Raw genomic sequence first — 27,446 nt, 5'->3', positions numbered from 1 at the left:
TCTACACCTCCCATCTCTGCTATAATTTTGGATGCCATGACTCAGTACTGAAATATGAAGCTACTGTTTCTAGTTTTGAAAAAATCACACACACTTGATTCAACTCTCTCTGTATTTACTCTGTGGTCACAGATTCTTCCTGTCCCTTTGTGTGTGGGTGTGTGCTGAGACAAAAAGAAACATAAGACATTATATCACATTGCAGAGCCCCAAGAGCAGAGGAGTGGAGATAGGGCCAACTAGCAAGGCAGAGAAATCGTTACTAGGTACCAAGGAGGATATTTTCGACATGGCACCAGCTTTTCACAGCTTGGAGGCAGCTTCCTGGTCTCTTTGTTGCTCACGCAGGCCCGCTTCTGCTCCTCAACTCTTGACTTGAGCATGATGTACAATTTTCTTACGGCATGTCAAAAATGCACAACTAATAAATGTATGATAGGAGAACCTTTGACTAAACTAAAAGCTCAGCAATCATCATTTATAGGTGGACTGCCTTAATTAATTTATTTATTTTTTAGGGTAGAAATGAACAATATTGTGACAAAAAAAAAACTTGCGAGGGCAAGCAGAACACATTGTGAAGGGGTTACTGGACAAAAGACGCATTACAATTGACCTACTAAATAAGATCATGGTGGCTTTGCCATGTATGTCTCTACATTCAACACAAATAATTTATAAAATAATCATAATTCCTATTAGCATATTTACTACATGTCAATCTACCATAATTGCCCATTCACGCTCCCAGAAAAATATGCTTACACCCACGCTCATCTTAATCTGCTCCCAGGTGAATGTGTTTTAGGTGTCCTTGCATGATTTCAATTCTCTGAAAGAGAAAATAACATTTGTCAACTTCTTCTCCTTTATTTAACATATATACTATATTTAAACCCAAAAGCCTTCAAACACATTCACATAGTTTCTGTTTCATCTGTGATTCTAAATGGGCGGTGCAATCTTGAGCGCCAAATGACTGACGTCACTGTTGTGTAACCCAGACTTGATCTTGTAAGTCAGTGCCAGTCATTTTGAAAGTGTTGAATCTTAAGGGTTAGTCAGTCGATCAGTTAAACAGGCAATCTGTTTTCAAAAAAGTCTCAGATGGCTCTCGGAAGGTAAGAACAATTTCTTTAAATTAAAGTAACAATTTGGAGTAAAGGGCATATTTTTGAGAGGCTATCTACCAATAGTCAATATCTTTATCTAGTCAAACAAATCAATTAATGTGACTGCTGACAGATTCCTTCTGTCCCTCAGTCGACATACAGAGTACATCTCTAGGATTAAGCAGGAATACGAAAAGCTCATGGAAGGTATATACTTGCTTTTTAGTTTCACATGTTTCCAGAGTTTCCAGTTTACTTACTATCTGACGCAATCTCTTTATTCAATCCTTTGCACACAGAGGCTGCGTCTCTAGAAAGGTATGGTTTGAGTCAATTCCTTCTACTGTAATGTCATGCAGAACACTGTGTATAAAAAAAGTGTGATTAATTAATTTGATGAGAGGTATGAGCTATTAGTAAGTTGATGCAATTGAATGGGAAATGACACTACTTGATTACAGTACTACAATATACATTAATGTAATGCAGTGCATCAAATGATATGCATTGTGGGTGTATTTACTTTTCATGGCAGTTCTGCTTGAGTATACTAAACTAAAAAGTAAAATGGAAAAGGCTCTCCCAGTACTTACAGAAGAAATTTTAAATAATGTTTTGATGCAAAAGAGGACCAACACAATGAAATTAATCACAAATCTCATGGTTCAGATTGTTAGTCAGGGATCTGAGAATTTTTTTGGATCAACCAAAAAAACCAAGACAAATAGAACTTTTCAACAAAGTGATCTGTTCACTTCAAATGCGTGGCCATGTTTGCCACTATCACATTATATGACACTATAATATGACGATTAATACAGTCCTGAAAAGGTTACTCCATGAAAATCTTTTTTTAATAAATTGAACTAGATGGAGATTTGATCTTCATTTAAACAATAATAAGATAAATTAAAAAAAGTAAACCAATAAATCTGTCGACATGTCTTAAAAATGATTTGTAAAGTGAAATGAACAGAAATGCAATTTTATTGAAGTCAGAACACTCTATTCCTTAACAGCTGGTATTTCTAAAATAATCTCAAGTCCTTTATCTTTAATCTACTAGTCTCTGACATGAACCTGGAAAGTGTTGAATTCTTTGTCATGTATGGTGTTTGAGGGGTTTCTTGAATGAAAAGTATCCACAGCATCTCAAAAAGATTTAGATTCAAGCTTTGACTTGGCCATTCTAGTACTCTCCATTTCTTTCTTTTGAGGTGCTCTTTGGTGAATTTAAAGAATTGTGGTCCACCTCAGTGACAGCTTCACCCACAAATCAGGGCATTGTCCATGCTTCACAGCTGATATGTGTGTTTGTGCTAAAATGCTGGGTCTGGCTTATGTCCTCTGTTACTGTGTCCAAATAATTCAACTTTGGAATCATTTGTCCAATGCATATTGTTCCAGATGTCCTGGTCTTGGTCTGGGTGTTCTCTGGAAACTTTAGTCTTGCTCTGATGTTTTTTTGTTTGTTTCCTCCTTTCGCACTTTCCATGACAATCACATGTTTGTGGCTTCTTTCTGATGGTGGATGCTGTACTTTGACTTTAAATTTGGCAAGAGCTACCTGTAGATCCTGTGAGGACATTTTAAGATTGTTGGAGACTTTCTTACACATCTTGTTGCACAGCTCTTTGGCTGACCTAGGCTTGGTAGGATGGCTTGGCCTGACCATGTTGGTGGTGGTTTTACTTGTAAAATATTATGTGGTGTGGTTTCTAAGTGTTCTGTGATCTTTCTAAACCACTTTCTAAACAGACTAATGCATCTACAACCTTCTTTCTGAAGGCACCAGAAAGCGTTTATCATGCTTACCATGGTGACAGCACTCACTTCAACAATCAAGAGCAAACCAAACTAAATTTCTCAGATTATAACAAGACAGGCTTCACCAAAATCTCCTGATGTGGCGCACCTGATTCTAATTTATGTATTTTAGTCCTAATTGCATTTCTGTTCATTTTAGAAATTATTTTTAAAAGATTTTCCAAGTAATGGGTTTGTCCACGTAAAACATAGGTGCTTTGTTTGTATCTTTTCACTGCAACTCAGCATCAAAATTTACAGTAAAACAGTATTTCACATTAGTACGATCAATCACAGATGAACTGCGGTACATTGCATCGGTAATTTGGAATATAGATATCATTGCCATTTTGTGGTTTAATGTAAATATATACAAAACATATTCAATGTTAAATGTTAATTTTCTCTTTCTAGATGCCATGAGGATCCACAGATGTTGATTCCTGATGTTTGTAGAAGCTCTGTGAAAGCTGGTGGCCACTATGACCAATACCAGTTCAAAAACACATGTGTCCTTGACTCACTCCTAGTTGCTCTTTATTACTGTTACATCAGAAATGAGTTGATTCAGCAACTTTTCAGGTGTGACCGTACAATCAATGCAGTTATGACCTTTCTCTGTACAGGACAGCATAACCAAGCTAAAGCTCTCTGGCTAATTCAGCTAAACCTGTTATCAGATAGCTGTAGATTTAATATGGTTGATGAGGTTGATGTCTGGAGTGAAGTAGGAGATCACTTGCCCATGTTTAATGGTCTGGTATGTGCCAATTACCATTTTGACGAAGACAGACTGAGCCCTCAAATCACTGATGAACTGCACCAAAGCACAATAAGGTAAATGTTTCCCAATGTATCTTCCATATTTACTGTTGTCTTGTCCTGATTGGACAGATGGATATAAAGCAACAATGTAAAAATAGAAAAGTGTCCAATTCCCTTTGATACAGTTCCTAGGTTGACACTTTTTATTGAATTGAATTTGGTAGTGTAAATGTGCAAAGTATGGCTTATGAATTTCTTCACCAGTATTGCTTTCCTCTCAATGTAGAACGAGTGGTCAGGCTTATGTCAGCATAACCCAGACCAATCACAAGGTTAACATGGCTATGCCCTCTTTTTGAGTCTGAGCAACTTGGCGAGCTAAAGCTAACTTCATAAGCATGTCACTAAGCTTGCTAGCACGCTATTCAGCTATATGTGTGTTTGGTACGTCTGAGGTTCATTCACCCAGTTATGCCAGCATTCCGTGTGTATGTATTCCTGAAAGCCCATCCAACATGAAAGTGGATAAAGGCCCGATCTTCTTTAGGGTATCATCACATAAGTTTTTTAGTTCGTCATGGACATAGTGGCATCATCTGCAACATGACCAGCACACATAGTAAATGCATTTTACTGAGGACAACTTCAGTAACTTCACTCAGAAGGAAAGATGAATTTTCTTATGTCCTTGGTAGCCTGTAATGAATGAAAAAGGGAGTTCCCTCATGAGTAACTACAGTAAAGAGGTGTGTAATGCAGGACCTCTGTTGGCATGGTGCAGGCATGGCAAGCACTGATATGACTCCCAACACCCACTTAAATGACCACTTTTGGACTTGCTGGCTTCCCCAACACAGATGCGCACTGTGGATTGTGGGTTGTTTTTGGAACTGGGAAGGGGAGTCATGCCTGGTCAGGCGTGGCAGAGGAAAACTAGGAAACACTTGCAGGGATGGGACGATGCAAGGCTTTAATAAACATAAGTAGGGCAACACAAAACAAACAAGATAGGATAAACAAAGACAGCAGCAACAGAGGGACAAAAACCAACAAACAATACAAACTTGACCAATCAGACTGGACTTTAACAAAACAACAGTCAGGGGACTGGGAAGAGTAAGGAGCTTGAGTATACTAGCATTTACCAAAACCAAAACATGGCAGGATAACAAAAAACTACTGAGCTTAGCTCAGGAGGGGACAGGGGCATAAGGAGAACAGAAAACCACCTGCAGCACCGAGGTGCTAAACAGGGCTGGGATATTAATAACAACAAAAAGCCACAAGCAGGGCTTGGGCCTACACAAACAAAACACCAGAATCAGAATCAGAATCTCTTTATTTCACCAAGTATGTTACACATACAAGGAATTTGTCTTGGTGAGAGCAACACGTATGACAAGTAACAAAAAACACAGAACACAGATTATTTACAGTATTAAACTAAACAATAAATAGGGTAGGAGATAAATTAAAAAAGTAAAAAGTACTAAAGGTAATAAAGAGCTGATATTTACAGAAAGTAAAGAGCTGATATTTACAGAAAAGAACATCTGTACAGGTGTGCAAATAGTCATAGTGCAAATAGGCAGAGTGCAAAATAGCTGTTCAGTCCGGTTTGGTACAGTTCAGTTGTATGTTGTATGTTGTATTTTGAGGTTTACAGTGGGAGGTGTCCACTGTGGTTGAGGAGCGCTTTAGCTCTGGGGAAGAAGCTGTTAGCATGACGTGTTGTGCTGGTTTTGATGGACTGCAGTCTTCTACCAGAGGGGAGTGTCTGGAAGAGGAGGTGTCCAGGATGTGAGGGGTAGGATGTAATCTTGCCAGCCTGCTTCCTCACCCTACTGGTGTAGATCTGCTGAAGTGATGGCAGGTTACATCCAATGATCCTCTCTGCTGTCCTAATGATGTGCTGGAGTTTGGTTCTTTCTTGTGAGGTGGAGGAACCAAACCAGATAGTTATGGAGGCTGTGATAATGGACTCGATGATCGCTGTGTAGAACTGGATCATCAGGGTCTGTGGCAGGTTGAATTTCTTGAGCTGTCTCAAGAAGAACATTCGTTGTTGAGCTTTCTTGGTGATAGAGAGGGTGTTTTCCTCCCATTTCAAGTCTCTGGAGATGGTGGTGCCCAGGAACTTGAGTGACTCCACCATGGATACTGCAGTGTTGTTGATGTGGAGGGGGGAAAGGTGGGTGGATTGCAATGGTCCACCACCATCTCTACAGTCTTTTCTGTGTTTAGCAGCAGGTGGTTGTTGCTGCACCAGGACACCAGCTGCTCAATTTCCTTTCTGTAGGCAGACTCATCACCGTTGGCTATGAGGCCCACCAGAGTGGAGTCATCTGCAAATTTCAGGATCTTTACAGCTGGATCTCTCAGGACACCCAGGAAAAAAAGGGCTAAGTGCTAACAAGCACAGCTAACACAGAAACCAAACAATAACAACAAAAGCAGTTTTACCTAAGATAAACAGAGCACAAGAGACATGGCAAAGAAGACCATGCTCAGACACTCTCCAGAAGCTTGGCTGCTGACAGGGCTCTTGGGCGGAGCCCTGGGATTGCCCCAGGGAAGAGCACGAGAACGAGGTCCTGACAAGGGGAGACTTTAGCTGGATGGGCTGTTGGCTGAACTTTGTTAATCTAATATTACATTTAAATTTGTGTGATGGCTAACCTTCCCCTGCTTATCAGACTTTAGCAATATTCCCCTGTTCTTTTTATAGTGCATTTCAGTGCTTGGGTGATGTGAAGCTGCTAGGATTGAACTATGGAGACCCCTCTTGTGCCGTTGTGAATGTTGATGGCCGTAAAGACACAGCTCCACCACTTTGTGTGACAGACAAGTATAATAGGTAAATACTGCAGACAAAATCTGTGTTTATGCTTGTACTTTCATTTACATAATGTTGCAAAGTACCAGTGAGAATGAGTCATGTTTTGCCTCCATTTCTTAATGATTTACTCAGGATCTTCGAGCTTCAGTTTCTGCTGCTGTGTAAGAAGAATGAGTCAGTAAACCATATGGTTGGATGCTTCCAACTAGAGGGTAGATGGTACCTGTATGACAACAACCCAGAGAAGCCACCTTTTGTTGTCTTCCCCATTGAGCATGCAGATTTCACAAATGAATATGTGATCTATTTGGCGGGATATGTCAACATAACCAAGCATGAATGGAAGGAAGGTATGTACAATTAGAAATGTCTTGAAAGTGAACCAGTATAAACATTTTCTAATGTTACTCTGCTATGTTTAATATTAATGTTTTTTATTGTTGTTATTTTTCATATCAGTACCTTTTGGAGTTCCTGAGGAAGGAAGTTCTGTTCCTGGAACAAGGCCTTTCAACAGCCCCATATGGTCCTCAGCTGCCAGGCCAGTAAAAGTTAAAAATGATTGAGGGTTAAATACAATCATTAGGAATGATATAACATTATAATAACAATCCAAAGAATAGGAAATACAGTATACAGTCAACAATAAACAAAATACCTCCCGACATGCACATATACAACAAACCACTTCCATTCCATTTGAGCTGCCACCTGCCTTTTCTGTGCCACTGTGGCATAGCGTAGTCACTGCTGGCCTCATGTGTAGTCATCACCCTACTACAGGGCACACTACTGTCGTCAATTATCTTCTGGTGGCTCAGCAGTTAGAGCTGGAGCACTAGCAAACACTAGATCGGCGTGTTTGCAGCACAGAACGGCACCACGGTAAAAACCTCCACTAGAGCGCCGTGTTTGCAGCACAGAACGGCACCATGGTAAAAACCTCCACTAGAGCGCCGTGTTTGCAGCACAGAACGGCACCACGGTAAAAACCTCCACTAGAGTGCCGTGTTTGCAGCACAGAACGGCACCACGGTAAAAACCTCCACTAGAGCGCCGTGTTTGCAGCACAGAATGGCACCATGGTAAAAACCTCCACTAGAGCGCCGTGTTTGCAGCACAGAACGGCACCATGGTAAAAACCTCCACTAGAGCGCCGTGTTTGCAGCACAGAACGGCACCACGACGAAAACCTCCACTAGATCGCCGTGTTTGCAGCACAGAACGGCACCACGGTAAAAACCTCCACTAGAGCGCCGTGTTTGCAGCACAGAACGGCACCACGGTAAAAACCTCCACTAGAGTGCCGTGTTTGCAGCACAGAACGGCACCACGGTAAAAACCTCCACTAGAGCGCCGTGTTTGCAGCACAGAACGGCACCACGGTAAAAACCTCCACTAGAGTGCCGTGTTTGCAGCACAGAACGGCACCACGGTAAAAACCTCCACTAGAGCGCCATGTTTGCAGCACAGAACGGCACCATGGTAAAAACCTCCACTAGAGTGCCGTGTTTGCAGCACAGAACGGCACCACGGTAAAAACCTCCACTAGAGCGCCGTGTTTGCAGCACAGAACGGCACCACGGTAAAAACCTCCACTAGAGCGCCGTGTTTGCAGCACAGAACGGCACCACGGTAAAAACCTCCACTAGAGTGCCGTGTTTGCAGCACAGAACGGCACCACGGTAAAAACCTCCACTAGAGCGCCATGTTTGCAGCACAGAACGGCACCATGGTAAAAACCTCCACTAGAGTGCCGTGTTTGCAGCACAGAACGGCACCACGGTAAAAACCTCCACTAGAGCGCCGTGTTTGCAGCACAGAACGGCACCACGGTAAAAACCTCCACTAGAGTGCCGTGTTTGCAGCACAGAACGGCACCACGGTAAAAACCTCCACTAGAGCGCCATGTTTGCAGCACAGAACGGCACCATGGTAAAAACCTCCACTAGAGTGCCGTGTTTGCAGCACAGAACGGCACCACGGTAAAAACCTCCACTAGAGCGCCGTGTTTGCAGCACAGAACTGCACCATGGTAAAAACCATGTTTCACACATGGGTTAAAGGCGGAGGACAGACAACTGCAGTTGATTGCCTCCTCTGGCTTTTTAAATAAAGTAAAATAAACTCACACTGTGTTTTGTGTTTTTGTCACTGGGCTTGATGCAGTCCTCCAGTGATTGTGTTTAGGCTTTTTCCAGAGCTGAGATCAGTACTGTCATATTAGAAATTAACTAAAGGTTAAAGAAATTGGTTCAATTCCCAGGACTGACAGAAAGTGAAAGAGTAGTGTTTTCTCATGGCCCTTGAGCAAGGCACCTAACCCCCAATTGGTTCTGAGGTGGCAGCCACAGTATTAATAAGTGTATTAATACTGTATTTCATTTTATTTCTCACGCGTCAGGCTTGGTGCTTATCTTCTCATGTTCAGCATTAGCCGGTAGCCTGCTTTTGTGACAAATATGACTGTGATGTGATAAACTTGTCAGATTCAATATTAGCATATTAGATTCTCTCAAAATTCTCTCAGCAATTAAGAATAAATATTTTGTGATTATGCATGACTTATACCTTTGCCTAATATACTTTTTGTTTCTCTTTTTCTGCCCTATCCCTAGCATGCCAGTGATGTCCCTACAAGCAGTGGTGTAGTTACTCCAGGACATAGTGCTACATTTAACATGAAAGAGGAGCAGACAGACAATCAGATATTAAATATAATAAATACAGTCAATAGATTAAAAAACACTATATAAAACACTACAATAGACAATGCAAAACACTATATAACAGACCATACAACAGGAAGACCTGTTCAGCAGTCTGTTAATTTATTAAACAACATTTTCTCTTTATCTCTGCCCTATCACAGCCATTCTCTGACTTCCCTACATGCAGTTGGTGCCCACTACACCCTTTGTGTCTGTGTCAAGTAACCAGTGATGACATTTCAAATGTGTTGGAGGGGAATGTGCCATTTAACTGGCTGTAACTTTGAGGTATGGCTTTATTTGAGAGATTCATTCTATATTAGTATTCCACATTGAGTGACAATGCACTATATTTACAGTCATGTGATAACATGCCCCTGAGAGATGACAATTGGCCTGGGTAGGTAGAGGGTGTACTTACATTTACATTTACATTTACGGCATTTAGCAGACGCTCTTTTCCTTTTACCAGCGACCTACAAAAGTGCTTTGCTATTTACCTCAGTAAAAGTAAAACCTCAGCTAGTTTGAATAGGCTAATAATTTAAAGATACCTCTAAGTTTAGACACTACTAAACACAAGTCAATAAGGAGACCATTTTGCTATTTGCCCAAGTATTCTCTTAAGTGGTGGGTCTTCAGTCTGCTACACCCAGGGGAAGTTCATTCCACCACTTTGGTGCCAGGACAGAAAAAAGTTTGGACACTTGTCTTCCGTGGATTTTGAGGGATGGCGGGTCGAGCCGAGCTGTAATTGAAGCTCGAAGGGCTCTTGGTGCGGATCGGCTTTTGACCATTGCCATCAAGTACGTAGGGGCTGGTCCTTTCTGGGCTTTGTAGGCCAGAGTCAGGGTTTTGAATCTGATGCGGGCAGCTACAGGAAGCCAGTGGAGAGAACACAGCAGTGGAGTGACATGGCTGAATTTAGGAAAGTTGAAGACGACGAATGCCGCTGCATTCTGGATGAGTTGCAGGGGCCTGATGGTGCGTAAAGAGAGACCAGCCAGAAGAGAGTTGCAGTAGTCAAGTCTTGAAGTGACGAGAGACTGAATGAGCATCTGGGCAGCCTCTCTGGAGAGGAAGGGTCGAATTCTTTGGATGTTGTACAGGAGAAATCTGCAGGACCAAGTTACTCTCCCGATGTTGTACAATGTTGAAGCTATGGAGGCTGGCACAGATGTCTGTTAGCTGTTGCAGTGGAGCTAGAAACCCGGCACTTTCCTCCAAGCATGTTTGACAAAATATAAATGACCGAAAGGAAAACATTAAGACACCCCCACTTTTATTACTGCTTCAAATAATACCGGTTACTGGCAAGGTCTGGTTTCTGAGGACAAAACACAAGACTCTGTGATGAATGAGCTGTGTCATTAGTCATTACCCGGCGCTACCCAGCTGACCTCAATTAGGCTGATGGTTGCTGGGAGTCGAGTGTGGTCTCCCACTGGTGTCCCACTCCCAATTTACAAGTGGAACATGGAACTGGCAACATGGCCAGGTCAGGCCATCCTAGGGTTCTGAGACCTTTTTAAATACTTTTCCAGACTCATATTCATCTTCTTCCACGTTCTTTCTGAAGTGCTTAGAGAGCTCTGTGGACCTCGTCATGGTAATAACACTCACTTTACCAATCAAGAGCAAACCAGCTATGATGTTCTACTCATCTGCAGCTGATTCTAATTTTAGGCCTTTGAAATATTAATAAATGTGGTGGTGTCTTAATGTTTTTCTCATAAAACATGATATAATAGATAATTCAATTAAATCTATTCATTATATTTTACATATGATTTTACAAATGTTTTTTCAGATTTATGTGTAGTTGTTTAGTTGTATTACCTCCATCTCTCAATATTGTTCAAGTAACGATAAAATGTTCATATGTGTAAATATAATGTGAAATAAAAGTAGGGTGTCCTGATGTTTTCACCTGGCTGTATGTTCCATGTTAAAGAATGTTTTGTTTTTTCTGTCACTGCCCCAGAGTTGACTACATGAATCTGCCACCGTGCCTTCCTGACGTAGAGGTGCTGACTGGAGAAGAACTCTTGTTATTTGTAACATTTGATATAAATATACTGTTATTCCTTTCTCTATATTTGTACTTCTGTTATTGTATTCTATTTATTTATTTATTGTTTGTGTATTTATTTATTGTCTATGTATTTATTATTTATTTGTGTATTTATTATTTATTTATGTATTTATGTATTTATTTATTTTGGAAAACATTTCACTAATAGTTGTACTGTGTACAAATAAACTGTGATTAGATTTAACCAGAGGAGGATGGGTTGCCCCACTCGAGTCTTGGTTCCTCTCAAGGTTTCTTCCTCATTCAGTGTGGGGGAGTTTTTCCTTGCCACTGTTGCCTTTGGCTTGCTCAATGGGGCCCATATCAGAAGGTGTGAAGTGTTTATTCATGCTTTGTGTTTTTTATTGTAAATATGAAAAATAAATGAACAAACAAGTGCTTTTTCAACAAACAAATGCTTTTTCAACAAACAAGTGCCTAATGATTTTTTTGTGACAAAACAGTTTTGTCATTTTACAGTATTCAATTATTTTACCATTTGTAATTTACTGTATTAAAATAAATGCAGTAATGCCTTGTAATGTAGTCACAATTTTCTGTGATTAAGATATGTGTGATATCTGTAATCTGTGATAGCGATGACAGCACTGTGATTTTTGGTTGTGATTATTAGACCAATAAGAATATTTCAAAACAACTTGGAATAAATGATTTTCACATTGACTTCCTTAAGATTTTCCTTTCCTTTTTTCTTCTTCTGTACAGCAGAAAGTACCATACAGGTTTTTGCCTGAGTATTCACCTGTCTGTTCTTTTAATCTGGAAAGTAATTCCAGCTTTGTCTAGTAATTCCAGCTTTTTATGCTTTGTCTTATATATAAATCTATAAAAGACAATTATTGTATGTAACACATTTTTGGAAGTCTGTAAATTATGTGAAATATCAGCTATAAAATCAGTGACAATAAATCTTAGTCTTAGTCTGAATTGCTTATACAGAATGTCAGATGTACAATTTAACACTTGGACATACAAAATTTAAATCAGAGATTACCATGACTTCTATACGCTTGGGCAATTCCACCAGTTCTTCTGGTACTGCTGTTCATTAAAACAGATTGAAAACACTAGATCTACTATCAGTACTATCTACTATAAGTAGATAGTAGTAGGTGTAGATTGCTAAAGTGCTGTTATGGTATAGGAGTTGGTTGCTAAGGTGTCACTAAGTGGATGCTAGGGAATGGAATAGCTGTTGGTTGCTTAGGTGTTGCTAGGCAGTTGCTAAAGTGTTGCTAAGTGCTTGCTATGGTATTGGTGTTTGTTGCTAAAGTGTTGCTAGGTGGTTGCTAAGGTGTTGCTCTGTGGTTGCTAAAATGTCTTTATGGTAGAAGTATGGGTTACTTAAGTGTTGTTGAGTTCTTATTAAGGTGTTGCTGGGAAATGGAATAGCTGTTGGTTACTTAGGTAATAGTGATAGGTAGTTAAAGTGTTGCTAAGGGCTTGATACATTAGGCCTGTTTTCTGCTTTATGTCTAAGCTGACTGCATATAGCTATGTCATAGCACCTTACATACCCACAAAAAGCCCCAGGATAGAATACCCGGTAGAATTCTCAGAGAATGTACATAGTCCTGAAGGAACAGAATTTCACTCCACTGTGTACTTGTACTCAGATGGAGTGACAATAAAAGTCACGTGACGTGATCTTAAGCCAAATAAATATATATTTTTTGTGCATTTGTGAGCCAACCGCTCAAAACTATTCATGAGTTCTCTGTCAGATTGTATACGTGATTTAAATCTGACCTTCTGTTTTTAGTATTTTGGTCTCTCTCCATTCATAGAGGTGGCTTCTGGTCAGAAATGACTGCAAGATAGGCATTGCAAAGATGGCAGATGAGTAAACAGAGTGCCACTTGTTTGCCTCTCTGTTGTCATACCTCTAGCTGAAATAGAGATACGCATCGGTTCTGCTGCAGAGTTTGACTCTCTTCCTCTTCATGCCTATATATCAGTGTCAGTGCAGTTTCATTCTTTTAATTAAGTGGCTCAACTCAATTAAATGACTAGGAGTGAATGGGAATGAATGGGAAGTGGTCAAAACAATAGATTGAAACACTGTTAGACCAAAATTGTTGGTAACCCTCAATTAATGAAAGAAAAGCCCACAATGGCCACAGAAATAACTTGAATCTGACAAAAGTAATAATGCTATAATAATGAACAAATAAAAATATGACATTGATTTTGAACCATATGAAACTAATGTGACTAAAGGGACATGTTAAATCAAGGTGTGTCCACTAATTAGAATCACAGGTGTCTACAATCTTGTAATCAGTCAGTGGGCCTATATATAGGGCTACAGGTCACTGTGCTGCTTGGTGACATGGTGTGTACCACACTCAACATGGACCAGAGAAAGCGAAGGAAAGAGTTGTCTCAGGAGATTGGAAAGAAAATTATAGACAAGCATGTTAAAGGTAAAGGTTATAAGTCACCTGAGACAAGGTGGAGCTAAAGCCGATTTAGGCCAATCAAAATGGAAGAGACTGTACCTGTGATTGGACACTGACAACAGATCAGTGTGGATTTGTTTACTGACACTTTCAGTGGACTATGGGGTCAAATGAAGACATACATGGCACATGTAGGTCTGCCATGTTACAAACACCACATATATGGACAGGAATTTCAATCAAAAGTCTGATGATAATTAAATGTGCTTCTTCAGCTGCAGTGCCCAGCCCTGTTTACAGATGTAGGTCCTGTAGATTTAAACTCAATATCACTGTTGTCAAATGTTGTCAAATACTATAAGGCCCAAGATGGGTATAGTGAAAAATTTTAACAAAAGTGAAGAAATCTGAGCGTCACTTTGACTGGTGTGAAGAAAATGATTTCCCACTCAATCAGGGATTTCACTCAACAGAAAGGAGCTTGAGATATCCTGATTGTGCTATAGCTGAGATGTAGTAGCTCGCCAGACTTGCATGTGGTTGCAGTGACGTGTATAGATCTTGCAGTAGTGCCAAGCAGCGGTGAAACCAATGATACCATGTTAGGTTTCTGAGGTTTCCTGTTGAGTTTAGTAGATTACATTATAATTTCTGCTATTTCATTCATTGTTTTCTGTGTAGAGAAGAGAAAGAGAGAAAAAATGGTACTGCTCTGTGAAAAGACATTCACCTAAACTAACAGTAAACTGTGCAACAAGTGGAGGTGAATAAACAGGATGGCTTTGTGTTTTGAAGTTGCAGAGAAAATCCCCTATTAACGTCCTGCAAGTGTGGGCGGCTGTACGAACATCCACATTTGTGTAATTACCTGCTGTTTAAATCATGCACAAAACACAACGCCCATTAACCGCCATGTAAACGTCATGGAAACATCTAGAAGAAAGAGACAGTCGCCATTTTGAGAAAGACACTGATGGCACGTACAATGGCAAGGTAAGTCAACCCCATGTTCTTGACTAAAAGTAAAAAAAAAAAATAGCTTGGAATCGTGTTTTAGTTAAGTATTTTAAGTGTTTTAAGTGTTTTAATTAAGTGTTTTAACTGTTTTAAGTGTTTTAGTTTCTGGTGACTAGAAGAGTCAACAGAAACTTGATCCAATCTGCAATAAAGATCAAAGCATTCTAACATGAACAACAAAGCATCCCACCTGTTCGCCAAGTTATGGTAATGAAAGTATAAGTAAGAATGTAGTTTCACATTGAGTAGCTGTCAGATAAGAGCAAGGTAATGAAACTTCTTTTAATTTTTGTCATTTATCACCGTTTACACTGAGGATGCACTCAGGATATAATCCAAAATCTAAAATTCTGTTGATTTTTTCCACAAAGGACAAATCCAAAAGTGTTGTTTAGCAGTTCCAACCTATGCTGCATGGACAAAATGTCTTTTTCATGATTTCTGGATTTTGAAACCTGAATTATGCTAACTCATGCTATGCTAACTCATGCTAGCCTTAGCCATCATAGCCATGTTAGCACTTTTGAGCGTAGCATTTCTAGAAATGTGTTGCTTAGTGTTGATTGTGGGTGGGATTGTTGCTGAATCAAATCAAATAAAATGACTGGTGACAGATTTATTTTTCTTGCAGTCACGAACCAGGGTACATCTCTAGACTAAAGCAGGAATATGAGAAACTAATGGAAGGTATATACCTGTTTTTAAGTTTTAAGACATTTTAGGTTTTTACTTCAAACTTATCATCTGAAACAATTTCTTCCATTTCTTTTTCACACAGAGGCTGCTTATATTGAAAGGTATGATTTTGATCCATTATATTTACTTGTGCATTATATTTACTTATGCATTATATTCTGTTAATGAGTGTTTTTAAGTACTGGTGAAGCCATCTCTGTTAATGATACCAGGTCTGACTTTATTTAAATATATATTACAGTATTATATGGAAAGTCTGAATGTGGTTAGAGTGAGAATATTGGCCAGTGAGCCAGCTTGTCAGCTTGTGGTAAAGCTTTGCGTGTTTTTAATCTGTGGTGAACTTTGCAGTATTTTTGATATGGGCCTTTTACTGCATATGGACCTTTTTGTGGGCCTTTTTATTTGCAATAAACCAATCAAACAAGACAAGTTTAAATAGTTGAACACAACTAATAGAACAACTATTTAACCCCTTCATGACAAGTGTCTTTAGTACTTACTTTAGTATTTACTTGGTACTTAGTAGAGCACCCTTTTGCTGTTCTGACCTGCTGTAAAAGTGATTCACAGCCTGACATCAGCTCCTGGCAGTGTTCCTGTAGATTCTTAACCCATTTCTCTTATTCGGTGGTCTTCAGTTTACTAATATCCTTGGGTTTGCAAGCTGCAACAGCCTTCTTCCCACCAAAGATTTTTTATGTAGTTCAATTCAGGTGACTGTGATCGCCACTCCAGAATCTTTGGGTCAGTAGAGATACATCTCTTGGTGTTCAGCGTTTAGTATGCACCTTAACCGAAACCTCATTGCCTGTGGCCACCAAATCTTGCTGCAGGTCTTCTGCAGTCTTTTTTCTCAAGAATCTGGTGGCCGCTGGGGGTTTGATTGGTTTAATGTAAACAGCTGGGAGCTTGCAAATGTTGCTAACTACTAAACCTAATTTGCAATGGGAGTTACATATGTTCAGTTAAAACTGTAGGTGCCTCCTTATTCAATCATACCTGTTGCATGTTTTTATTAATGTGAATCCTTCATATAGATATAGATACATATAACAGACACATCTAATCCTAATACACAAATCAAAGAAGTAAAAATCTTTTACTGTATCTGGGGTGTAGGAGACGCAGGGGTGGATTTTACGTCCCCTGGCAAACCTGAGCCTCAGGGCGCCATTCAAAGAGGATTGACTCAAAATCAAAGTACAATATTTACTGACCTTGTGGAGTTCTCACTACAGTTAAAAAAGAACCATCATGGTTGTGGCTTGATTGTTAAAATCTTGAGTAGGTCTCTGGTATTGATCAGTTAGTATTTCTGGGCAGAATGAAATCTCAGTTTTGATTAACACTAGTATTAGTTGCCATCACTGCCAAGTTAGTTCAGCCACAGTTGGAACCTTTTGTCTCTCAGCCTAGTACCTGTATCCAGCTCTAACATTAAATTAATTAATAATCAGTAACATTTAGGCCGCCACTACTAGCCTGTCAGTGGTTCATAGTCAGCTATTTATTAAAGAAATTGTAGCATTGTAAGGACCAACACAATAGAACAGATAACTGCTGATATGTGTGCCAGGACGTTTTGGAGTTTATTGGTAATAGTTTGCATTTGGCTTGCTCACCGGGGGTCTTAGGCATTTATGTCTTATGTTGTTGTTTTCTTGCTTTTTAACTAAATTACTGATTTTGAAAAGCTGCTTTGTGACAACATGTAATTGTATTCAACACTTTTAATGTTAAATGCTTAACACTTTTTTTTAACTCTCTTGCAGCCATGATGAGCTACAGATGTTGATCCCTGATGTTTGCAGAAGCTCTGTGAAAGCTGGTGGCTACTATGGCCAATATCAGTTTATAAACACATGTGTCCTTGATTCTTTTCTAGTTGTTCTTCTTAACTGTTACATTCAAAATTATTTGATTGTGCAAATTTTTAGAAGTGACCGTACAATCATTGCAGTTATGACCTTTCTCTGTACAGGACAGTATAACAAAGCTAAAGCTCTCTGGCTAATTCAGTTAAACTTGTTATCAGATAGTTGTAGATTTAATATGGTTGATGAGGTCAATGTCTGGAGTGAAGTAGGAGATCACTTACCTATATTTAATGATCTGGTATGTGCCAATTACCATTTTGATGAAGACAGACTGAGCCCTCAAATCTTTGATGAACTGCACCAAAGCACAATAAGGTAAATGTTTCCCAATGTATCTTCCATATTTACAGTTGTCGTGTCCTGATTGCTAAAATAAAGTATGTTTTATAGCAATAAAGTAAATAGTATAAAGTAAATATTAATGAGAAGTGACAATTTTTCTTTTTTTAAAGTATTTAATCTTATTTAAACATGTGCTATTCATTTTAACAGTATTGAGAGATAGAGGTAATGTGACTAAACACACAAAACTGAGAAATCATTTGTCAAATATTATTAATATGAATACAGTTCTTGTGAGGACGTGCCCACATTTACTAGTTAAAATGCCTAAAATTAGAATCAGGTTCAGCACATCAGCTACAGATGATTAGAGCATCATTAAAGGGAATTCTGGAGGAGCCTGACTTATTTAAACCTCAGACATTTAGTTTGATTTAGATTATAGATTTAAAAAAATGTCAGAACAATTTAGCCACTGTCTAGTCTAGTAATTTATGAGTAATACATCTGCCAACATGATCAGGTCATCATATGATGTATGGGTAGCTCTTGCTAAAGTTCATGTTAAAGTACTACTTCTACAAACAGAAAGACTGTATGAGTTTGAGAACACCTAGACAATATGGCAGAGGTGGACCATGCAACATGATAATGACCCAAAACATTCCATTAAAGGAAACATGTAATTGAAATTATTTCAGACAAAAAAGGGAAACACCAGCTCAAGAAAATTTAAGTTTTGGTACCTAGCTAACTGTTTTCCTCTGAGCACCATGAAATATCAACCATGATATTTTCATCTACAGTATTTGATGCATTAAGCACAAAACATGTGCTAAAGTGTATTTTTCCTAATCTTAAATTCAATGTAGATGTTAGCATGATACATGAGAACATTCCTATTAAATACTACTAATATTACTAAAAATACTATTTCTTAAATTGTAACATCTCTATAACTGACATTTTACATTTATTTATTGTAAGACCTTTCTGCAGTTACATTAAATGTGTTAAAATACAAAGGCAGGCTCACCCACCGGTTAGAACTTCCAGACTTAACTTGTGTAATGATAGAAGTCACCTACAATGATTAATTTTCTTGTGTGCTGTGTATTATAGAGAAGTCTAAGAGTAATTAATCAAAACACAAAGGCTGCAAAGCTAAAAAACCTGAACATCATAAGGCACAAAACATGGGCTCAGAAATGCAAGTGACAAAGTCATAGGCCTGATTTCTCAATAAGTAAGGGGTTTCACAGTCCTCTGATAGGGTGCAGTAGCCTGCAATGAGGAGCAGGAGAGTTTACTCATGATGAGGTGTGGAACTTTGGAAAGGAGGACCTCTGGTGGCATAGTGCAGGCATTATTATCACTTTTAGACTTTCTTAACAGCCTTAACAAATGCTTTTCCTTGTGCTGTAGAGTGCATGGAATGAATCTATCATGATGGACCATGCAGCACCATGTAGACTTTAATTACGGAATGGGTTGTTGGCTATTATTTTTTTTATCTTTTTGTATCTTTTTTTGTAGTGAATTGGAATGCTTGGGTGATGTGAAGCTGCTAGGGCTGAACTATGTAGATCCCTGCTGTGCCCTTGTGAATGTTGATGGCCGTAAAGACACAGCTCCTCCACTTTCTATTACAGACAAATATGATAGGTAAGTACTGCAGACAAAATTAGCAGGTAGTGTTTAAGTGTTGCCAACATGTTTTATAAAGCTATGAAGATGTTGGTCTCCTTTTCCCTGCTGCTTTCTCAGGACCTTCGAGCTTCAGTTCTTGCTGCTGTGTAAGAAGAATGAGTCAGTAAACCATATGGTTGGATGCTTCCAACTAGAGGGTAGATGGTACCTGTATGACAACAACCCAGAGAAGCCACCTTTTGTTGTCTTCCCCATTGAGCATGCAGATTTCACAAATGAATATGTGATCTATTTGGCGGGATATGTCAACATAACCAAGCATGAATATGTTAATGAGGAAGGTATGTACAATTAGAAATCTCTAGAAAGTGAAACAGTATCATCATTTTCTGATGTTACTCTGCTATGTTTAATATTAATGTTTTTTATTGTAATTATTTTTCATATCAGTACCTTTTGGAGTTCCTGAGGAAGGAAGTTCTGTTCCTGGAACAAGGCCTTTTAACAGCCCCATAAGGAGGGTTCATCAAGTGCCAATGAGAGTTAAAAATGATTAAAGGCAAATTACAATCCATGCATATATCTCTTGGAGACATCTTAACTATTTTGTATTTGTTTTGTTGTTGATTTTTTTTTTATTATGCTTATTATTTTTTCCTTCTTACCTTTTAAATGTTCTTTTAAAATGGTATTTTAAAATTAATAGGCTGATGTAATACAACCTTTTGTTTAAAAATATTTTAATGTGTTTTTTGCAGTATAGTAAAGACATAATACTTTTTATACTGCAGGAAATATTTTACATACCAATTTTATTTTATTTTATTATTATTTATTTTTTTTTACAAATGTTAAATATTTAGAAAATATACATTTTAAATAAAAAATAATAATAATTAAGTTCAGATACTATGCATGATGCATGTTTGATTGTAATACGCCTGTAAAAGTTCTGTAATATTTCTTGAATAAAACATACTGAAAATGAGAAATCTGTTAATTTGTAATTAAGAATAGAGTGTGTCACATTTAATAGGCATATTAAAGCATCTATGGCTATTGCCATAGATATACACAGCTCAAAAAAAATAAAGGGAACACTTAAACAACATAATATAACTCCAAGTAAATCAAACTTCTGTGAAATCAAACTGTCCACTTAGGAAGCAACACTGATTGGCAATAAATTTCACATGCTGTTGGGCAAATGGAATAGACAACAGGTGGAAATTATTGGCAATTAGCAAGACACACTCAATAAAGGAGTGGTTCTGCAGGTGGGGACCACAGACCACTTCTCAGTACCTATGCCTTCTGGCTGATGTTTTGATCACTTTTGAATGTTGGTGGTGCTTTCACACTCGTGGTAGCATGAGACGGACTCTACAACCCAAACTCTGTGTCTCAGGTAGTGCAGCTCATCCAGGATGGCACATCAATGCGAGCTGTGGCAAGAAGGTTTGCTGTGTCTGTCAGTACACCAGGAGACGTGGAGGAGGCCATAGGAGGGCAACAACTCAGCAGCAAGACCGCTATCTCTGCCTTTGTGCAAAGAGAGGAACAGGAGGAGCACTGCCAGAGCCCTGCAAAATGACCTCCAGCAGGTGTCTGCACAAACGGTTAGAAACTCCATGTTGGATGGTATGAGGGCCCGACGTCCACAGATGGGGGTTGTGCTTACAGCTCAACACTGTGCAGGACGCTTGGCATTTGCCAGAGAACACCAGGATTGGCAAATTTGCCACTGGTGCCCTGTGCTCTTCACAGATGAAAGCAGGTTCACACTGAGCACATGTGACAAACGTGACAGAGTCTGGAGATGCTGTGGAGAGCAATCTGCTGCCTGCAACATCCTTCAGCATGACCGGTTTGACAGTGGGTCAGTAATGGTGTGGGGTGGCATTTCTTTGGAGGGCCGCACAGCCCTCCATGTGCTCGCCAGAGGTAGCCTGCCTGCTATTAGGTACCAAGATGAGATCCTCAGACCCCTTGTGAGACCATATGCTGGTGCAGTTGGCCCTGGGTTCCTCCTAATGCAGGACAATGCTAGACCTCATGTGGCTGGAGTGTGTCAGCAGTTCCTGCAAGATGAAGGCATTGAAGCTGTGGACTGGCCCGCCCGTTCCCCAGACCTGAATCCGATTGAGCACATCTGGGACATCATGTCTCACTCCAACCACCAACGTCACGTTGCACCACAGACTGTCCAGGAGTTTTGCAGATGCTTTAGTCCAGGTCTGAGAGGAGATCCTCATCAGGAGCATGCCCAGACATTGTAGGGAGGTCATACAGGCATGTGGAGGCCACACACAATACTGAGCCTCATTTTGACTTGTTTTAAGGACATTACATCAAAGTTGGATCAGCCTGTAGTGTGTTTTTCCACTTTAATTTTGTGTGTGACTCCAAATCCAGGCCTCCATTGGTTAATAAATTTGATTTCCATTGATGATTTTTGTGTGATTTTGTTGTCAGCACATTCAACTTTGTACAGAACAAAGTATTCAATGAGACTATTTCATTCATTCAGATCTAGGATGTGATATTTGAGTGTTATTTTTTTGAGCAGTGTACTTTTCAGCTCTGGTAAGGGCAACAATGTCTGTCTCCACAGAGTTCTCCTAGGTACTAAGAGGAGCTGTGTACACTCCTGCTGGCTCTCTGACTGTTGATAGAAAATGAAACAGCCTTTCCCCAATTTTCTCTTGGGGATCCTTATTTTTTCTCCATGGGGATGAAGGAGGAGTGAGAACTCAATGAAAGAGTTCAGAGCTCCGCTGTCTAACTTCTTCAGTTTAAGACTGGCCCACATGCTAACATTATTATGAAGGTTACTTTTAGTACCCTCCTCACGGTCCCTACAGAGGAAGCACCGGTGGTGTGGAGACAGGCTTGTGGTCCTTGTCACTCACTGCAACCTTGGACAGCGAAGTCTTCTGTATCAAATTTGTCTGTAAGGGGAAATGCAATCACGAAGTAACTTTTTTGTGGCATCTCCAAGGCACATGAACAAGACAGGCAGGGTCGTAAAGGCGAATAAACACAAGGAACATTCATAACTCAAGAAAACAATGGGCATATCAAAACCTAGAAAGGCAAGCCAAACACACATTAAGAACTGAAATATCACAGAGACTTTGCTAACAACACTAAAGCCAGTTAGTTTGGCATGAGCTGAGTCTGAAAAGTGCATTGAGATGAGTGACATGGCAGTGGTTTGACCTGTGTTAGTAAACACAAATGTAAAAGGTTTGGCCATGTGCTAAACCTGATTGATCCATGAGAAGGAGACTAGACAGGCACAGTCTATACCAAAGCAAGGGAACATGGGAGGGTAATATAAAGCTCAAAAGCAAGCTTAGAAACCATTAATGTCCATCTTTGTCAGCTTAACAGGACATTCTTGCCTAACAGCTTGATATCACTCCTGTAATAATGTGGTAAGATTATACCATTCATATTTATATTGTTATAATCCTTTAAATGGATTTTATTAATAAAATGTCTTTATTATTATTTTATATTACAAAAAAATTCCCAAACTAATTTTGCTCTTGACACTAAAAATGACCCTTAGCTGCTAACTTTACATCACTTTTTATACTGCTTTGTGATCAGCCAGTCTGCCAGCACCTCTGAGAAGATATATTCAGATCAAAACAACGTCATCTTTGCTCATACACATTTCTGAAGCTGAAATATACTGGAATAATGACTAATGGCATAAGTGTACACCAGAGGGTAGTCATGTCTCAGGCAATATGTTGCGCTTGAGTGGAACACTTTGGGCTTCAGGTAATGTGCCCTGGATTCACTAACTGAAATGGAAAAGCAATATTTAATGACTTGAGGAACAGGTTTCACATCAGTTGTAACATAAATATCAGTCATAATGGCTTGTATGTAGTTTCACTGACAAATAAGCACACTTCTAACAGCACTCATAGAAGACCTTTAATCTTAATATAAGGATCGTCACTAAGTGCATACAATCCTTCTTTAAAAGTGTGCCTAAAGCTTGATATGTGGGTTTGTATTATTTTGTTTCACAATAGTTAAAAGTTCACACTAATTTGAATTAGCAGTGACTTTCTATGGTTCTTCTGGCCCTACAGATGAGAGGGGCTCTAATAAATTAATAACTGTAATACAAATCATTGCAGAAAAGTTTTGGAGCAGAGCCTTTGGTGAAATGTCCCCAAATGTTACAAGGGACCCCACATTGTAGGCCACAAAACTGGCCTGTGTTTGGTGCTGCGAAATGAGAATGTGAAAATGTGTTACATTAGCTGGTCAATAAATGCATGCTTCCCATGTCTAATAAAAACCTGAGTGTGCAGCTTCTTTCTTTCCTCTTTACTGACTGGATGCATCATAAAATTGCTTTGTACTATTTCTGCCACACACATCCACACACAAACCTGAAGTCTATGCCTTTGCTTCCTCACAAACATGACTGGTGTGTGAATGTTTGTCTGCTGTCTGTCTGGCTCCTGTGCAAATGTATTGCTGGCCTGGGCCTTTTCTTAGCACTTTCAGTGTCAGACCACTATTTAATATAGCATGTGTATGTGTATCAGTGTTTCTGTTAATACACACACGTGTGTGGGTTTGCAGTGAGTGTGCAATGAGTGTGTTATACAGTGGCTGTACATGTGTGTGTGTGTGTGTGTGTATATGTGTGTTCTATTCTACAAATGAATATGGCTTATGAATGTCTGCCATGAATGATTTGAATGTGTGTGGTCTCGGAAGCAATGCAGAGCACAATGCAGCTGTGTGGTCCACCAAGGAGGTATAAAACTGTGTGGTGAAAAACACGGAGCTATAATTGGTATGTATTTCCTATGTGGAACGCTGCCACAAGGAGCAAAATAAAAAAAGGAATCAGAACTTACAAGATTTATATAAAAAATATAATATTTTATTCCAAACTACAAAAGTTCAAAACGTAACTTTTTGGTCACACTTCTCAATAAAATAGTACACAAACTGTAACAAGAACAGTCAAGTCAGCAAAACGGGCTATCATCATAACACGTAGTAAAAAACAGACATAACAGACTTAACAGACTTAAACTTAAATTAACTTAAACTGTACAAAATATGTACATTATCTACAGTGTTACAAAAACACACACAAAGGAATGAGCTGCAAATCATCCAGTCTTTTTTTTTTTTTGGACAAAGGTGTCAGTCAGTTGGTACTCTCAGTGCCCTAACATCTGAAGCCTAGGATTTGGCCTCCTGCTCAGCATTGAGACACACAGTTAACTACATACAAGAGCACATTCTTGCTCTCTCTCTCTCTCTCTCTCTCTCTCTCGCTTTCTCTCAGTTGGGTGAGGCGTTTTGGCCTCCGTTCCAAGGTTAAAAAGCCGCCGCCCTCCTCACCTTTCACCACTCTTGCTCTCCAAGTCTGGATTTGCCCACCACAGTTTAGGGAAGGGGCCTCAGCGTTGTCAGGCCAATCAGTGACAAGGGGCGCCACCAAGTCAGGCTATAGTGCAGTATTATTTTAGGGGCATCAGCATTAAACGCCCTGTCGTTTAATCCCACCCTCCCTCCCTCCTGCCCACCCGCAACCCACACTCACTCACTTACTTTAGGGCAAAAAAGAGCCCCAGATATCCACCAAGCGTACATTAAAACAGTTCTGAGTGATACAAAACACATATACAACACAAAAGAAGATGTGTAAATTGAAAAGAACAAAACCAAAAGGAAATAGACAGAGTACTGTGCTGAGATATGAGATGGATATCTGTTTGAAATGGACAGTCATTGGACAGATTTTCCTTCTATTCCTCCGATCCTCCCCCTCATGCCATGTCGCCGAGCATCTTCTTGTAGTACATAGACTCGAAGATGTCATTCTCACCGGGGCAGTTGTAGTGGCATGCGCAGGTCTTGATGAACATCATCTGCTTCTTCATAACCTGGCCATCGGGGCACTTGAACTCCATGGGCAGAGTGGCGGTCCGGTGGGGGGTGCAGCAGCGGCCATCTGTGCAAACGCCGCAAAACTTGGGCCGGTAGGCCTTGGTGGTGGTGCAGCCCGAGATCTCGAACTTCATGGGCTTGGAGACTCTTGGGGTGCGGATGCACTTCTTTCCTTTCTGTAAAAGAAAACAGACATGGGTTTAGACAACATGTTCCTTTTAATGTGGCTGAAGGGACTGGGCAGTGCAGTGCTGTGGTCATCAACTCAATTCCTGGAGATATACCATCTTGTAGAGTTTACCTCTACTACATTTGATCTAACTTAACATGGTCATCGGAAGTGTTGGATTAGGTGGATCAGGTGTGTGAGATTTTGGACCAGAGGTCAAACTTAAGGTAGAACTCCGAAAGGAAGGTTGGTGACCACTGATGCAGCAGATAAAAATGACATGACATGGTTGATGCTTACCCTGATTCTCTCTTCCAGGTGGGACTCGCAGGGGCGCACCATGCAGAGACGAGACTGCTTCTCCAGACGGCACTCTCGGTTGTCATTGGTGACACGAGTGGAGATTCCCAGGCCACAGGTCTTTGAGCAGGCGCTCCACTCTGTGGTCTGGACCAGGCAGTTCTCACGCATCATGGAAAGATCTGGGCCATAGGTCTCTTCCTCTCTGTAAGCTGAAACCAAAACAGAGCAAGACATTAGTCAGTGTAGTGCAGTGACGTCACTGATGCATCACCATTGGCAGATACAGAAAAACTGTACCTGACCTATTAGTGGCTTCTTAATAATTCATTAAAGTTACTTGACAATGAGCACTGAGATGAATTGCTTGTCAATGAGCACTGTTTTGCTTCTTACCTGCAAGAGCAGAGCCCACAAAGGTGTTTGTGGTTTGTGGCGAGTCGCAGACCCACTCCTCGCAGCACTTTCCTGGCACCTTGACCCTTCGGGGAGCAGGGCAGTCTGGGCTGGGCAGCCGGACATCCATCCCACAGAGGGGGACGCAGCCAACTGCTCCATCCAGACAAGTGCACTGGTATTTGCAGCTGCTCTGGAATGACTCGCCACTGCGGTACACCATTCCTCCAAACACACAGGTGGCACCATCTCTGGCTATAGGGAACAGAGCAAGTAGACAGGTTACCTCTGAGGAACTGTGTTATGCAGTGGAAGCATGTTGTCTAACGGTTCTGAGGATCATCAGCTATATTATGTGTGACTGAGGCCTCTCAAGCTTACCAGTGCAGACACCAATGCGACGGTTGCTCGGGGAACCGTAGTCACAGAAGAGGCCTTTGTGAGGGTCGCAAACATCTCTCTCCGTGCACAGCTCTCCCAGCTGCTTGGCACACACCCTGCAGCATCCACAGGCATCCGGCACTAGGCTTACACCCGGAGCACACTGTGGGGGCACATCGGGGCACTGGCACTGGCCATTGCACTCCTGAGCTACCACCTGAGAAAGGAATCAGGAAAGGAAACTTCTTAGTAAGTTTAACAGCTTCTACCTTCATTCATTCATTTAGATGCTGCCTACAGGACATCAGTATTCTTAGTGTAGTCCATGTGATTACTGTAGTTCCAGATGTACATAGCCTTACAGCAGCAGGCTGGTCATGTTCTTATTATTACACTTTACTGAGACATGGCAGAGAGCATAAAACAAACTTACCCAGCTGAAGAAGGTGAAGCAGAGCACAGAAACTAGTCTCAGGCTCATTCCAGAAAACATCTTGGCGTCTTCTATTTTTCTGTTTCAAAAATCTCTGGTTTAAAAATCTCTCTTTTGGGCTTTTCCAAAGTCTTGCTCAGCTTCTGCAGAGCTGTTGTCTTCTCTCTTGTGTATGATCAAGTCGATCCCGTTGGGGTCAGGCCGTTCCCTCCTGGTCTCGTCGAGTGGAAAGCTAGAGTGTAGCTTCGGTAAGGCTGTGCTGGGCTGCTTCAAGCTCAACCCTTGTTGCTTCTCTCTCAGGAGGAGTCGGAGTGTTCTGAGCTGGAAGGCAGCGGCGGCCCACCCTTTATACCCGTCGAGCTTTGGTGGGCCGCCTCTGGCTGAATGGAGCTCTGGATAAACATGGACATTCCTGGCATTCTTTCCTAGTTTCCTGCCCCCTCTGCTTCCCTACCCCCCCTCCCCAACCTCTAGACTCACACCCCCTGCCATTCTGCATTCCAGCTGTCTGAGGCAGAGAGCGGCTGTCACATATCAAAATAAAACTGCAGTCTTGGCAATATCCACCT

General features: G+C 40.4%; 3 protein-coding genes across 4 annotated transcripts; 2 read left to right on the top strand and 1 right to left on the bottom strand.

Annotated features, from left to right (window-relative positions):
- Positions 1–1,041: 1,041 nt before the first annotated feature.
- On the top strand, positions 1,042–11,403 carry LOC140575338 (uncharacterized). The gene is made up of 9 exons (XM_072695624.1): positions 1,042–1,121; positions 1,264–1,319; positions 1,412–1,430; positions 3,333–3,755; positions 6,412–6,540; positions 6,655–6,872; positions 6,982–7,063; positions 9,141–9,521; positions 11,218–11,403. Exons 1-8 carry the CDS (start codon positions 1,108–1,110, stop codon positions 9,172–9,174), a joined length of 975 nt encoding a protein of 324 aa, XP_072551725.1. The 5' UTR covers positions 1,042–1,107; the 3' UTR covers positions 9,175–9,521; positions 11,218–11,403.
- A 3,291-nt stretch (positions 11,404–14,694) lies between these two features.
- On the top strand, positions 14,695–20,053 carry LOC140575324 (uncharacterized). 2 transcript variants are annotated; one of them, XM_072695605.1, is made up of 8 exons: positions 14,695–14,723; positions 14,842–14,954; positions 15,379–15,434; positions 15,526–15,544; positions 17,219–17,638; positions 19,142–19,270; positions 19,373–19,596; positions 19,706–20,053. In XM_072695605.1, the coding sequence occupies exons 2-8, from the start codon at positions 14,917–14,919 to the stop codon at positions 19,810–19,812; spliced, it is 993 nt and encodes a 330-aa protein (XP_072551706.1). In that variant the 5' UTR covers positions 14,695–14,723; positions 14,842–14,916; the 3' UTR covers positions 19,813–20,053. The 2 variants fall into 2 exon arrangements, with proteins under 2 accessions (XP_072551706.1, XP_072551714.1); XM_072695613.1 differs by having other exon boundaries at positions 14,705–15,014.
- Positions 20,054–24,841: 4,788 nt separating this feature from the next.
- ccn2a (cellular communication network factor 2a) lies at positions 24,842–27,184 on the bottom strand. The gene is made up of 5 exons (XM_072695589.1): positions 26,878–27,184; positions 26,445–26,661; positions 26,064–26,318; positions 25,668–25,879; positions 24,842–25,374 (listed from the first exon to the last, which is right to left on the bottom strand). Exons 1-5 carry the CDS (start codon positions 26,935–26,937, stop codon positions 25,078–25,080), a joined length of 1,041 nt encoding a protein of 346 aa, XP_072551690.1. The 5' UTR covers positions 26,938–27,184; the 3' UTR covers positions 24,842–25,077.
- Between the last annotated feature and the right edge of the window lie 262 nt (positions 27,185–27,446).

This window comes from Salminus brasiliensis, chromosome 1 (assembly GCF_030463535.1).
Source record: "Salminus brasiliensis chromosome 1, fSalBra1.hap2, whole genome shotgun sequence".
Lineage (NCBI taxonomy): Eukaryota > Metazoa > Chordata > Actinopteri > Characiformes > Bryconidae > Salminus > Salminus brasiliensis.
This window is presented reverse-complemented; position numbering and strand designations above follow the sequence as displayed.